We start from the raw sequence: 15,763 nt of genomic DNA, 5'->3' as shown, positions 1-15,763 counted from the left end.
TTCTACAGCTGCTGTCAACCCTCACTTCTCCCTCTGCTGTCTTTCTCCAACTCCCATTACCCCTCATTCTCCCATCAACCCCCTTCTCCAGCCTCCATCTCCATTCACTCTCCTACTGCTCTCATCCTGCCTCCCTCAATCTCCTTCTGCTCACTCATCTAGCCCTCTCCCTTACACCACCATCACTCTCATTGATCCCTTCACCACTCCCACTACACCCCCTCTCTCCAACTACTTTTTCACCTTCCCCAGCCCCCTTTCGCTTGTCCTACCCCCTCTCCCCATCCTCCCATTGTCTCTCCCCATCCTCTGCTCCCTTCCCTTTTACTCTCCTACTACATCCCTCTCTCCCACTATTCCTGCATTCATTCTCCTCTGCCAACTGCCCCCCCCCCCTAGTCCCCTCCCACCTTGGGTTCTGAGGTCATCTTTGTGCAACTGATGGGACCTGGGAACCTCCACCAGCTCTTCTGCTGCCTACCTTGCTGCTCCTAATTTGCTGGCATGCTGGTGGGCCTGAGAAACTGATTACTGTGCCTCTATTTGTTGTTTTGTTGTTACTTTTTGGACTGATGGGACCTTGGAATCTCCACCAGCTCTTCTGCTACCTACTGCCGCTTCTTTGTCTTCTGCGCTGTGTGGCCCAGAAACCCCATTAGCTCTTGTGCTGCTGGTGTCTCCGTGAGATTTTTTTTTTTTATTTCCTTGTGCTAGTGGGGCCTGGGAAACCCCCACCAGCTATTCGTTTGCTGGCACCACTGCTGTAGTGGCTGGCTTTGTGCCATGATGCAGGCTTCGCTGCTCTTCTCTCGCTGTTTATAGTCTCTTCTACTACTCTGGGTGGTGTCGTCATGTCAAGCATGGACAGATACGATGCAATGATTACTCATAGCCCCTAATATTTTTTTTCTCATTTATTTATTAAGCTATTAAGCAACTACATAAAACTGCTTCTTAATAATGCAGAACCATAGTTAACAAATTCACAAACCCAGCAATATATCATGTCACATATAATGACAGAAATAATAATAATTGTAATAATAAAAATATTAATGTTGAAAGTAATAACATGCATAATAGTGACCATATAGCCCAAACGTTAAAAAAACTAAAACCCAAGCATTCAAAATCTAAAACCCAAGATCTGATCACATATAACAGCCAGACTGAGTTTAAAGAAGTCTAAAATTAATGGGTTGCGAATCATTATAGATATTAGAACATAAATCTCATACTGGGTCAGACCAAAAGTCCATCAAGTCCTGCATGCCAATCTCCTACAGTGTTCAGTCAAGGTCACAAGTAATTGATAGGATCTCAAAGAACAAAACCACTCCTCCTAAGCCGTGGTTTTCCCAAATCTGCATGACTAATAATAGTCTATGAACTGTTCCCAGTACTAATAATCAAAACCCAATTGGTTTTGATTATTAGAATTATGGACTATTCCTCCAGGAACTTGTCTAAACTCTTTTGAAATTCAATTAAGCTAAACTGCTTTCACCATATCATCTGGCAAGAATTCCCCAGTCTAATTATGCACTGAGTGAAAAAATACTTTTGTCTAATTTCTGTTAAATATCCTACCTATTAGTTTTATGCATTGCCTAATCCTAATACTGTTTGAAAGGATACATAACAGTTCCTTGTTTTTCCATTCCATCCCACTCAAGATTTTATAGATCTTTATCATATCTCCTCAGCAGCAGATCAGAATTGGCTCAGCAGCAGCTTGAGGTAAAGTGTTCCATAATTTGCTGAAAGAAGACAGTTTGTGTAGGAATAGCAGTGGGCAGTTGATCCACCTGGGCATGGAGGCCCCACTAGAGAGCTCTCATGTTCAGGCGAGTCATGGGGACCACATGAACCGCTACTGTCATGTTCCCAAAAAACAATCAAAATTGTTCAAGCCATGACTTGGTTTTGCTGCACCATGATCCGGACCAGTGATCATAGGTGAATTGTTCTTCTGACAGGAGATGTCAGATGATGTCACTCAACATCGCCCCAGGATCTCTATTAATAGGTGACCTGTAGGCCCACCTGGAACTGAACCAAATTGCTGCACAGCACACTTTTTACTCTGCTGCTATTTCTGTATGAACTGTTTGTATTCACTGAGTTACAGAGCATGGAACACTGTACCTCGAGGAGCTGCTGAGCCAATCCCGATCTGCCGCCAAGTTGCTGGGTCTACACCGCTCAGGTTACATCGCTCAACATAGCCTCAGGATCTCTCTTAAAAAAAAAAAAGTGGCCCATACATGGCCTGGTGGGCCTTCCCTTAAGAGCCTACCAAAGGTTCTGGCCCTTTGTGTTCCCCTTAGTGGGCCAATAGGGCCATGATGCATGATGTGCTGGATAATTTGACTCAGGTGTTTTAAAATGATGAATTAATGTTATATTTTATGATAGCATTGTTTTTATACTGCCATGAAGAGAAGGAATATGTCTCTGCGCACCCTTAATGGACAGTTCAGTTCTGCATCATATTAAATTGGCTTAGTTTGTTAGCTTGCAATGCCATATTTCACATTATCTGTTTTGGTTTCATATTTCTGTGCTCTAGAAGACGTTGAGAATACATCAGTTTATTATATTGAATCCTTTTGAAAACCTTTGTTACTGATCACAATATTGGCATGATTGTTAGTTTACTTTTTTTTAGGAAAGCTGTTTTCAAAGATCATGCATGCCTTTTTTTGCAATTTACTCTCACAAAATGCAAGCAGTTTGAGAAAAAAAAGCCCCAAATCAGTTATGTAACCGTAAAATATCTATCAAAGCCGTCCAAAGTGTGAGACCCAAATAAAGAAAACACTGCAGGTTTGAAAGACCCCAATCGTGCACTTAAAAATCACACATTACATCAATATACCACCACTGCTGCAGTGAGACTTGAATCGCTGTCATCAAATATTCCATTCTGCTAACTTCCTTGTGACTCCAAAGGTGGCCTGCCTACATTTCTTGCTGCAGGACTTCCCATGGCCTTCCTTTGACCTAGGTCCTCTCCTCATTTTAGGGTGTCCCCTCATACCCACACTGTTTAGTGATGCCACACTGTTGACCATATTGTTCACACCACTTGAGCATGTTGTCTGCGCCTCCAGGCTTAATATAATGTTGGCTTTTGGGCTGATTACAGTACATACCAGGCTCTCCAAATCATCCAAGGAGTCTGCTAGAGAAGCTCTGTCAGCAGTCTGAGGCACTTTGAAACAATCCAAAGATCCCAAGGCCTAGACATGTCCTGCTTCACCATCCTGAAGCTGTTTACAAGAGATATTAGAATAAAAAAAAACAAGAAAACTAAAATGGAGCCAAGCTGCATGGTGTGACTAACCTGCTACCATTTTGGATCCCTGCTGCATGTCCTATAAAGGTGTCTTCTAATCGCAGATCATGCATCAGCAGGTCTGGCAACGCCATGCCGAGCCAGGAAGAGATCAGTGACCCTGCAAGACATCTGCCTAGTGCAGGGCATTGGAAAACAAAGGTGACCCTGCGAAGCAGTCAGATAGCCTGGCAGGAGGGCTTCTACCCAGGTTAAATCACATGGAGTATGGAAAATAGGAAGCCTGACGGTCCCTTGGAGGCTGGAGGGGCGAGCGAAAATTAGCTAAAAGAGTAAAGTGTTTATGGTACTTTGAATTGTCAAAGTTGTAATTTCATTCTCAGAAACAGGGGTCATCTTAAATTCAAGGCAATTTTATATTCAAGCCAGTGTGGTATGTAACAAGCCAGAATCAAAATCAGAAAAACAATTATATTAGGATTTAAAAACAAATATGGGTCATATATTGTAGAAATGGTTTTATGGCACCCTTAATGTGTTAGATATTCTCATTTGGACTGTTTATACAGGGAAAATGTGTTTCATTTGGTTTCAAAGCAACTTACAACTGTTCTTTATACTGTCAGCTGATAGTGTGAAAGAGACTGATAGACCAAATGTCATTTGTCTTAGCAGAGAAGGAGACCAAGCAGCCTTCTAAGGAGAAAAAGAAGAAGAAAAAGAGCAAAGAGGTATGAGTCTATTTCCATAGAGACTAAGGACAAGGCTTCTCAGCTCTCTGCCAACACCGCCCTGTAAACAAAATCTGTCTTAATATCACGGCATGCTGTTGCCTAGCTGATGGCATCATAACTTGGTTTTTATGCATTCGGGTATGTGTTGCTGTCGTCCGGTATACATCCAATCTGGAGTCGGGTCCAGTGGTACAACTGAAGTATTATTTATAATAAAATTTAAAATTACCCATTCATGAGCAGAAATATGTTTAGAGAAGAAAGGATGATATTTCCCTTCAAAGTTATGCATTGGTCTGTACAAAGATTAGATTGTCAAAGTCTGTTGAATTCATGAAGAATTGGTGCATATACCAGAGAGAATCCTTGGGCATTGAATATGTGGGATTAAGCTGATTGCCCACAGGATGTCACTGTTGCATCTGGAATGACAGTTGTGCAGGATAAGGTGACCTATGAATTATTAGTATGTCTACCTGTGAGAAGTGATATGAGCAATGCAGTAAGAGTTCTAAGACAGCCAGTTACTAAGAGTCATTTGTTAACCATTAATATATATTTCAGAGGCAGCAGACAGTCCTTTTTTCTTATTGGATGGCAGTGGTAGCAATATTATATGTTATGCCCAAATATTGGAACCAAGTTTTGATGTCTGCTGTGATGTCATGAATGTCAGCCATGTGCCCTATACAGTTATATATTGTCCCTGCTTTGCACACAGTGCCCTTCTTTTATACTAAAACTAAGAAAATCACAGCAATCAAATGAAAGTAGCATTTTTGTAAATTTATGTCTGATCAATAAATTATAAACTGCTGTTATTGTGTGATATAGTCTTTTGGCTTTGCTTGGTTTTGCATCCTTTTTGGGAACTGCTCAATTTCTCTCATGTGTAATGAATACACACAAGACTATGCTAATTTGTTACTAGAAAGTTTCACATAGCACTTAATATAAGCACTTGATAACTGGTTGAACTGTAAATTAGTGTTCAAAGAGGAACCACTATTGGCCATGGGCGTAGCATCCATAGTACACAGTGGTGCACAGGCACCACCAGGTTTAAAACGGGGTGTGCCTTGCATCACCAGCTTGGGAAGCTATTGCGTCTTCTCTGGTTCTTCCACCCAGAACAATAAGTGCTACTGCCTACCACTAATGTTCCCCCTAAGCTGCACGTGTGCACAGGAAAAGTTCTGCGCTCATGCATGCGTGCAGCTCTAAGCTGCATGTGTACTTGTGCACATCTTTTCCTGTGAGCACGCACAGCTCACCCCCCTCTCCCAGTGCAGGAAGCCTGGCTGGGCCATGGCAGAGCCATCCCAGTATGGCCCAAAGTGAAGAGGAGGCCAATTGGGCCTTGGCAGAGCCCATCCCGCCATGGCCTAAAGAGAAGAGGAGGCCAGCTGAGCCATTGGGAAGCCCATCCTGCCACAGCCCAAAGTGAAGAAGAGGCCGTGTGTGTGTGTGTGTCTGTCTGTGTGAGAGCCTGTGGATGTGTGTGTGTGTGTGTGTGTGCAAGAAGAGCATGTATACGTCAGAGCCTGTGTGTGCATATGAGTGTCTGTGTGAGATCTTGTGTACGTGTGTATGCTTGCCTGTGTGAGAGCCTAAGGAAGTGTGTATATGTCTTTATGAAAGCCTGTATATGTGAGATCTTGTATGCCTGTATGAGAACCAGTGTGTTTATATGTCTGTACAAGAACCTGTATGTTTGAGAGCCAGTGTGCATGTATGTCTGTGTGAGAGACTGCAGTATATGTGTGCGCCTTTGTTTAGAGACCATGTGTGTATATTGTGTGTCTGTGAGAGCCTGTGCCCATGTATGTGTGTGTGAGCACGTGCCTGTGGGAGTCTGTGTGTCACACACAGGCTCTCACAGGCACGTGCAATATGTGTGTGAGGAAGTGAGCGTATGTGTGTAAGAGAGGGAATGTGTGTGAAAGCATTGGCATGTTTGAGTGAGGGAGTGTCTGAAAGAACGTATCTGTTAGTATGTGAGAGAGGGAAAAAGAAAGAAGATGGTTTATACGGCCCTACCTCCCTTAATGCACGATAATCTCAGGGTGACCGCAAATCAAAAGATCCCAGTTATGGAGATCAGGAGAATTTTTAAAATTCTGATTAGTTTTAATTAGGTGTAATTTGATGTTTCTATTGTTTTAAAATATATTTTTAAAATATTACAACATTTAATTATTGAATGTTTTATTCATCAGATGATATGAAATATTTTATTGGTGTTCTGGGAAGTTTATAATATTTTTTAATTAATGGATGTTTTACTCATCAGAGGTTTTGAAATATTTTATGGTGTTGGGGAAATATTAGAACAAATGTATGCAAGTTTTCTTAAATTAATGAATGTTTGTCAGCTATTTTTAATTTTATTCTTTTTATTAGCATGGTTTTAATATTATGAATGATGTTTTATATCTCCAATTTTATTGCTTGATGTTTTGAGATGAATAATGATCTTTCTGTTCTTCCATTGTTGCACTGCATAACACAGCTGGGCTTGTGGTTTTTGTTGGCACATTTTTATTCTGCATTTGGTGAGGGTCTGTCTGTGTTTTAAAGGTCCAGTTCTTGTGTAACTTTAATCCTTCCTGTGAAAATGATGGTTATGGTCCTTTCTTCCTCATTTCTATTTTAAACAGAAGTTTGCTCTTTATTAATTTCATTTGCCTGCAGAAAACGGTTTTGAATGTTCTTGCATAAAATGTTTTTTTCATTCACATATTTTGTTGTGACTGCTGTTAGTAGATTAGGTAATTATCGGAATTAGCAGCTCTCTTTAGTAGTGGGGAAACTAGTATTCTTGCTATTTTATCTGGATCTAGTCAAAAACCTGCCCCTGGCTTTAACTGGGTAGCAGTATGGTGAGGCTTTCAACTCTGCTGCTTGGGATGTCTAGACTCTGGGAAGCATTTGAGGAGAAAAAAGCTATTTTCCAGACAGCCCCCTGTGGAGTGGATAGGGTCTGAAGCACAGAATGATGAGCTTTCATGAGCTCCACCGCTTCCTTGACTTCCTCCGAAGAGATCGTCACCACTGCATGACGCCTCTGTGAGCCTTTCCTGCATACCCTCATGAACACCTGAAGCCCACAGCCATAGGATTCTGCTATGGCAAAGGTTCTCGGTGGCATTTCAAAAACATTGTGGGTTGTGCAGACCACTTGTTTTTCACACTCCTCACCAGATTCTGCTCCTTTTTCTTGAAGGAGAGACTCACTGAATGTTTGGACCCTTTGCAGGATTCTGTGGCAATATTGCATCCTGTAGATTAGATGATGGCATTGACACACGGTATTTTGCTAATGCTTCTTCCCAAAAAGGGCCAACAGCTGAGATTCACATCCAGGGGTACTGAAGTGAATGGGTTGTAGATTTCTCGGCCCTTTTTTGGGAGGCCCTCCTACTGCTTCTTTTGGCTTCCAGCTCATTCAGATGTGGGGCTGGGATCGGATGCCATGAGACTTCAATCATAGCTACCCAAGGATTTTTTCCTTGTTTTATATCCCCTCCCAACTCACCTAGTCCAGTCATTTGTGATAGTCCTCAGCTGGGGCCATGCACCAGGGCTCCTTCCAGAACCCTGCAAGCAGTAGCCCTAAATGTGGCCACCAGGTGTCACTGTTGTGCGATGAGCAAAGCCTTTTCCTCTCAGGGGCTGTGAATGCTGCCTCTTCAGCATGGGCTGCCTTGGGGCACGGAACTGAAACATGAATTAAACACAGCTTCTCCACATGATAATATTGCATGTATTTATTTTATTTTATAAACCACCTTCCTCACCGCTCAGGGCAGGCACAAAGCAATTAACATAGAACAATATGAAAAAGGACCATGACAACCAGGCAATATACATAATTTTCACCTAAAAATAGTTTTGTAAGCATAAAAACCCATAAAAATTAAATAACTGCTGGTATTAGTCAATTATGATGCAAAATCAATGCTGAGCCACCATTGTTTCTTCACCCAGCCCCTCCCCACCAGTATTTCTTCCACCCAGCCTGTCTCCTCCAGTCTCTTCTGCTTCCTTACCAGTCTCTCTTCTCTTCCCACATCTGTATCCACCAGTCTCTTTCTATCCCCTTAGCTCTTTCTCACCATTCCCTTTCTGTCTTCTGTCTCAACCAGTGTCTCTCTCCTTCTCTCCCCAGTCTAACCCACCAATGTCTCTCTCCCTCCCCATAGTTTGTCCCCACCAGTCAATCTCCCCCCCCCCCCCAACCTGTCCTAACCAGTGTCTTTCTCTATTTGCCCAGCCTGAGAACCAAGGTTCTGCTCTTTCTCCAGTCTGATCTATCAGTGTCTCTATCCTCCCAACCTGACCCACTTAATGTGTTTGTGTGTCTCTCTCCTCAGCCAGTCCCACTAGTGTCTCTCTCTCTCTCTGTTTTCCCATCTCCATCTTTTGTACCTCTTCTTCTTGATCTCATCGCCTCCTTTTCTCTTGTCAGGGACAGGAGGGCAGTAGCAGGGGAATTGAAGGAGAGGAGGAAAGGAGATGGACAGCAGCATCAGCAACATTGAGGAGAAAAAGAGAGGAGGGAGGCAGACAGCAGGAAGGGGAGAAGGAACAGCAGTAGGAAGAGGAGAGTAAGATAGCACCATAGGCAACACTGGGAAAGAGAGAGAAAAGAGTAAGCAATATCAGGTGAGTGAGAGCGAGGGGCAATATTGGGGGAGAGAGTATACAGCATGGGTTAGGCAAGTGGGAGGTTGCAGAATTCAACAGGATACAGTGTCAGGCCTGAGGCAACATGGGTCATTCTTGGAGGAGACAGTATCAGGCCACAGGCAGCAATATTTAGCTTTCTGACTCTCACTGTCATCCCGTCCCCAGCCCATTCTATTCCCTCCTCTGTCTTGAATTCTATTAACAGCCCTTCCCCACCCTTTAGCTCCCGCTGTCAGCCTCTTATCCCATTTCCCTCCTACCCAATCTCAAAATCCCTGTACTCCCAATTCCTCACTCTTCTCTCTATCCCAGAACCTCCCCCTCTCTCAAGTATTCCTTGTCCCCCCCTTCCCGAGTCTCCGATCTCCTGTGTCCCCCCTCAGTCCCCGACTTGCTTTTACCCCCAATCAATCTGAGTTTCAACTCTCTCTATCTCCGCATAAGCCCCATCCATATCCATTCAGTCCCCCCTTTCCTACCCCACTCTGTGATCCCTACACTCTTCTGCCCACCCCACAAATTGCCACAGCATACTTCCCCTCGTTTCATGACTGCCCATGGCACTCTCTCAAGACCTCCACCTCAAGTACCCACTCTCTCCTCCCCAACTTGAAGACTGCTGCTGCTGCTGCTCCTGCTTGCCTTCCTTCCAGGGCCCGCTCTCTCTTACCCCAGGGGGTGGTGGTAAGGTGCTTCCAACCTGCTTCTGCTGGCACCTGATTCTCTCCCTCCTGCTTGGGTCAAACGTGAACCATGGAGGAGTGAGTTCAATATTGGTCCCTCTCTCCTGGCTGGATGGGAGGAGTACCTCAGTACTCTACTGATACTCACCTTTTCCTTTGGGGCTACAGCCTGGGAAAGGGAAGATGGGAACACCAAAATAGCTTTTTTTTTGACTAGCCATAAATTCATCAGTCTCGATTCTCAGGAGCAGCATTTTAATAGTATTTCAGTTTCCTATGCCACAGTGACTGGCCCAATGTGGCATAGGAGGCTGACATGTTAAATACCAATCTTGCTGCCACAATGAGTGAGTTCTTTCTTGGCATTTTGACTTCCAGGGAAAACCCCATGATGGTCCTGGGGAGTCTTAAGAGTGTATGGACCAGATATTGGGAACCATTGCTCTCAGAAGACCTGTTATTAGCCTGTAATGGACAAGCTGTGATGGGGTTGTCAGTGGAGTATTCCCAACATGACTTCTGTCAAATAAATAGGGCTCCAGGACTCCTTTCATTCTGAGAATATTAATGCCAAACCAGCCTGAGATTGTACTGACCCTGGAGTCGAAGACAACTGTGGCCTTAATAATCAGCTTTGTGGCTATCAGGGCTTAGTAATTGGGCAGGAGAAATTTTTGCTTTAAACCCATATGACTCATGCTTAGGGCATATGGTGCTGAGAGAGGCCAAATCTGCTGGACCGATGCCATTGTTGAGGGGAAGGTCCCTTGATGCAGTTAGCAGAGTCAAGGCACTTGATGCCAGACCTTGAACAGTTTTGTGTCAGACAAGAACCTCAGCAATTTTCCTATCCAGCTTTGCCTAGAAAAGTGCCAATGATAGCACTGTGGTTGGCCTCATAGGGGACTGGATGTCATTCATAGTTCTTTGTAGCTTGCCCTCTAGGGCTTCCCTAGCAAGCAAGCAGTAGCTTTCTACTGGGGGCAGATTCAAGCCCTTAGAAAGTCCACCCAGCTTTTTGTTTCTTTTGAATTCAATAAATCTGGAAGTGCGATGACAAAGCACACCATTTCTAACTGGGTAGCAAATTGTATCTCCTATTATTATGCCCCCAACAGGTCTGACCTTAGAGGGACATATTAGGGCCACAATGGCCAGCAAGAGGTGTTCCATGAAGACAACAGCGCCTCAGTCACACACAGCCACCCACCTATTTGGAATTGTTCCTCACCCCCATAAAACTATGTATAGGAACTGCAGAGCATACAAACAGAAAGGCTTTTTGCCTTTTCTGAAAAGCTCTAGAAATTATTTGTTCAGTGCCAAGCACGATCATGTGACTGAGCTGCTGTCTTCAGAGAACACTTTTTATAGGTAACCAACTTTGCTTTCTTGGGCTACTGTTCCAGACCTGCCCCTTGAGTTTTGAATTAGTAGAAATCAACATTGCCATTGTGATCGTGTCTCTGGTGTCTGATCTCATTTCCCTGGCCACTGAATCCTAACCCTCCCCCAGCATGAAAGAACATGGCTTGTAACTAGGAAGCTCTGAGTAAAGATCATAAAATGCTTGCTGAAGTCTGTCTATAATGTGCTTATGATGTACCTGTTGATTATAAATTTAAATAGATGGGTTTTTTTCCCCCCATCAATAGCCACAAGAAGATGACAAACTGGGTAAGAAGAAAACCAAACACAAGAAGAGCAAGGACAAGGAGGATAGCAAAGATGATAAGAAAAAGAAGAAGAAAGGCAAGGAGAAGCTTGATGACTTTGATGAACTGGAGGCCTTTCTGGGTGGCAGAGATGGGGCGAGCAAAGCCAGAGGAGGAGAGGACTATGAGGAACTATAGAATTTAAAGATCTTCAGAATGATTGTCTGAACTTTGAAAAGGTCCCTTTTTCTCTCCATGGCTGGGAAATGCTCACTCGCTCCCCCCATCCTGTGCTTTTTTGAACTGCCACGGACAGGTGCAAGAGGTGCTAGGACAGCCTGGGTGTCCTCCCTATGTGAACTTCTCAGACAAGAAAGCTTTACATTTCATTTTGTTCTCATGAAATCCTGCCATTGAAAAGATAAAACCTGACACACACACACCCAGCCTCGGTAAGGTGATGTTACAGGTTCATGGCCACTAATCCCATGTTACGTTCCCTATCCTTTTTCAAACAAATCTGAATTTAGTGGTTGTGGGCTTTTGTGAGGTGTTTGTTTCTTATTTTGGTGGCAGGGAAGAGGGAGAGTGTAGATATCAAATATTTTGGGGGTACTTTTTTACCCGGTCTGCTTGCTTGTCATGCTGTGTCTTTTTGATAAAGAAGATTAATACAGAAGAGGAGGCCGCAGGTCTGTCCTGGTGCTACCAGCAGGTCTTATCTCACTCTTGATTATTATTTATTTATGAAGTTTGCATACACCACTCCATATAACGGAAGCTAAAGATTACAAAATCATTGCTGTTAAAACAAACTCTCACTGCAGTCAGTGATGACTGGGTATGAATTAGGTATAACCTGGTTCTCTGTTTTAAACTCAAGGCTGTATATTTTAAAAGCAGAAAAATACAGATGCATCAGGGCTATCACTCATAAACCTTATACTCCTGTAGATTAGTCCAATATGAACCAGTGCCTGATTTCACTGTCTCTCAGTTCCCTCATTTTACAGCTGCCAGTGTCTGTTTACTCCTGTCTGCGCCTCTCTCCAAAGGATTTGACCTCAGATGCAGGAGCATCCCTTTTTCACCTACCCCACTTCCCAGCCCAAGGCTTTTGGGAAAATACTGATTTACATTCATTAATATAAAAAAAATTTGAAAATTTGAAAAATTAATGAAAAGCTGAAAGGCACTGAAGGGAAAGCCCTGCAACTGATACCATAAAACTAGGAGACAGAGGTTCAATTAAGTTATTAGAAGTTAAAAAAAAAATAAATCTGTCTAAATCTGAAAAGATTTATGTTTTGGAAGACCAAATGATAATCATGTCCTTTTTTGAAAGCAAGTTTATTCTATCTTCTAATTTCTGGAAATGTATGCAGTTTGAAAACATAAACTCTAAATTGGGGTTAAATTGAATGCCTGCTGGGAGCAGCAGAAAGAAATCCAAAATTAGATTCCTCTGTGTGGAACTTTCCAATTTGACATTTTTACCAATGCACTATGTCTGGGGTAGCTCCAAGTGCACCAGTTTGGTTTTTGAAGCTCTTATTCCAACAATATACACAGAAGGATATTTAAAGAAAATGTCTTCTCTAAAAACAAAGAGGGTAATACACATTTGCTGACCAAATTGTAGTCAGCCAGATATTCAGTGGGGCAGCCAAATTATTGAATATAGCCAACTATCTTACAGATAGCCGGATAACTTTATCCAGGTAACTTTAGGACTACACTTTGGTACAACCAGAGTTATCCAGCTAGCTCTGACTGTCAGAGTTATCAGATAACTTATCTGGCTGACTTAACTCGACCTGGAATGCCCCTACATTTCCAGCTAAATTTTAGATGGATAATGAGTTATCAGTCTATAATTTAGCCAAATACATGCCCCAAATATTCAAAAGTTAGCATTTAGCTAGACAATTTCTGATTATCTGGTTAAGTACCTCTTAATTTTGACCTTGAAGTATAGGATCAAAAAAAAAATTAAACAAGCAAAACTTTAAAACAAAATCAACAAATGCAAAAATTACATTTAAAAACATAACTCAAGTACCATAAATATTGAAAAAGTTTTTATGGGAGGTAATCACAGTATTTTGACAACTTTAACATTGTATTTTATATGCACTTTGCATCTCTAAAAGTTGCATATCAATAGTATAATCATTTCACATCTTTATTATTATGTAACATCTTCCAGCTCGGCCTTTATAAAGGAGAACTATCACAAAAAAAATACTTAAATAATACTTTTTGTGCTTGCTTTTTGCTTGCAAAAATCACAAAGAATGTAATATTTAAGTATTTTTACAATTTTTTTATTTTTAGTTTTGCTTATTGAAAATTGTTTAAAATTTTTTATCTTATACTTCTAATATTGGGATCAAGTTTTTGATAATTTAATCATTTTTTTTCTGTTCTATAAACAAGTATGCTGTACAATTATTAGTAAAGAATATGACCACAGTTGATGTTGAGTTGATTACTTTTTTGTTCAACTCCATTATACTTGTAGCACATCAGCCCCATCAGTCTGTCTTTGAGAAATAAAACTAAGGTATTAAAATGCAATTACCCAAAGGAAAGTTTACCTCAAAGCAAAATGAAAAATTAAATTGATTGTTAATTCTTCCTGCACTAAAACTACCCAGCCTCTTGAAGTGACTTTTTTCTGGTTATTTTATGGCCAGTATTTATTTTAAAGTATCTAACTATAAAAAATGTTGTGTGGTAACTGTACAGCTGGTAGGCCCTGTTGACTGAGCTTTCTGTTGAAAATTGTTGCCCACTCAATTATTTCTTAGCGAAGCTCGCATACCCTTTCTGCTAATTATGATGCAGATATTAGACACACATTAAGCCATTCACACAGAATGTTCTGCATTTGGTCATTTATTAAAGCTGCAGTGACTCCTGCTGATGTATCAAAAACAATTTTGAAATACTTTCCTTACCTATTTTCACATTTTTGTTTGTATTAATTTAACTATTTTTTCCTCTTTTTATATTATATGCAAAATCTTTGCATCATGATTATACACACATACACACACAATGAATGTATCATATGCTTTAGTGGCCATATTTAAATTTAAAAACTATTAAGGAGCATATGCACTAAAGACTTTCTCCCATTTTGAGCCTGTGGGAAGAATACTTAGTACATAGTTCCCTAAATGTTTTTATACTAATTAAGGGGAAGACCATGTTTTTTCTCATTCAAAAAAAGAGAGAGTAGGAGGTACTGCTGCTTTAAACTACCCCTCATATTGTTAATCTGTGAAAGATGGGCCCTGTTTTCAAACAAATCTTGTTATACAGAGAATGGCCATAAACCTTTTGAAAAGAGGACCCAGTCATTGAAGGGTTTAAACTAAAATCCAAATTATGCTTCCCTTCCTGTAATCTGCTTTAAGCCTTATACAGTTGGTCTCTATCCCAATGTAAATGCACTTGGTTCTTGTATTTAAAGAGAGTCTTGCTGCATGAACAATGTATTTCCAGCGTGTTTACATTTTAGATAATTTCCTTTATTTTATATAACTATTTTGAGGGAAACTTGCATGGGATATTTTTTTCTTCTGTGATAAAAAAGAAAAAAAATAAATTAATAATGCAGTCATCAATTAGCAGATGTCTTGATCGAATTAATACTTTATAATGGATTCCACCTGTTTTGCACACCCCTGAGACCTTGAAAAAATGTGCGCACATTCAGGATAGGCTGATTTAATGTGTATTTAATTATGTTACATAGTATTGAGTCTGTGTAGGGTACGGTAGTAAGGTTAGCTTTACTTTGCTACCCATTAGGAGCAGATTCCACCTGGTAATAAGTTTGAAATTGCAAGCTGAAATAAGGTCAGCAAACAAGCTCCAGGTAATAACTTGGCTTAGCCTAATAGATTTTTGGCTAGATTTGCAGAGCTAGCAACTTGAGGGTAATTAGTGTTGGAATTGATACTTTATGAAGGTAATTGCTGTTACAGGTCACAGTTGAGTTGATCTTTGTCATGCATCTGAAATATCTGGATAAACCAACTCTCATTTAAAAAAAACAAAACATTTAGATAGGATAATAAAGCATGCAAATTAAACTGAATCTTGCAAACATGGGAATTGCCTGCAAGTGGAGAAGGAGCTGACCCGACCTAACTAAGGCGGGAGGCCACAACCAGGGAGATGCTCCAACTCTGGAGCACAGGAGTGGGCTGAGGCCGGGGGTGGGCCAGTGAACAGAATTTAAAAGTTGGGCTCGCTTGACCCCAGCCTCCTCTTTTGGCAGTTTTGGTAAGGCCTCGTTCCCTTCATTGTGTTCTCCCTACCCAGCCCCACGCACATACATACTTTCTGGCTTACCTGGCTACCAGCTCCAGGAATGTGGCTCTGATGAGCATTGTCGAGAGGGGGCTGGCATGGAGGGCTGCAGTCCCGGACGGTCATGTGGCGTGCAATGCGGTCCATGTTTCACGGGTGTATGGGTGTCCGTGCATTGTCTCCACCACCCTCCCTTCATTGTGCTGGGGTGCCCATTTGGGTGGCTGCTGTTAGCGGCGTGGTGGTTGGGGAGGCTGGACGCCGAGCTGCTTGCATGTTGAGGGATTTATTTTGGCAGGCAGCAGCGGAGCGAGCATCTGGTGGTGCCCCTTGGTGTTGGCCTTCTCTGGAGCAACATTTTCTGCAGGTGGT

The 15,763-nt window shown here is 41.8% G+C and overlaps 1 protein-coding gene across 2 annotated transcripts in view; it reads left to right on the top strand.

Moving 5' to 3' along the window:
* RABL6 (RAB, member RAS oncogene family like 6) overlaps positions 1–14,700 on the top strand; it is a 257,979-nt gene extending 243,279 nt beyond the window's left edge. The window contains exons 14-15 of one of the 2 annotated variants that reach the window (XM_029614010.1): positions 3,974–4,032; positions 11,066–14,700. In XM_029614010.1, the coding sequence (XP_029469870.1) occupies positions 3,974–4,032; positions 11,066–11,263 (257 nt within the window). In that variant the 3' untranslated portion in view covers positions 11,264–14,700. The remainder of the gene's footprint in view (positions 1–3,973; positions 4,033–11,065) is intronic. The other variant, XM_029614011.1, reaches the window with a different exon arrangement.
* Positions 14,701–15,763: the final 1,063 nt, after the last annotated feature.

This window comes from Rhinatrema bivittatum, chromosome 8, assembly GCF_901001135.1.
Source record: "Rhinatrema bivittatum chromosome 8, aRhiBiv1.1, whole genome shotgun sequence".
Lineage (NCBI taxonomy): Eukaryota > Metazoa > Chordata > Amphibia > Gymnophiona > Rhinatrematidae > Rhinatrema > Rhinatrema bivittatum.
The sequence above is the reverse complement of the archived record's forward strand: the minus strand, read 5'-3'. Positions and strand labels throughout refer to the sequence as shown.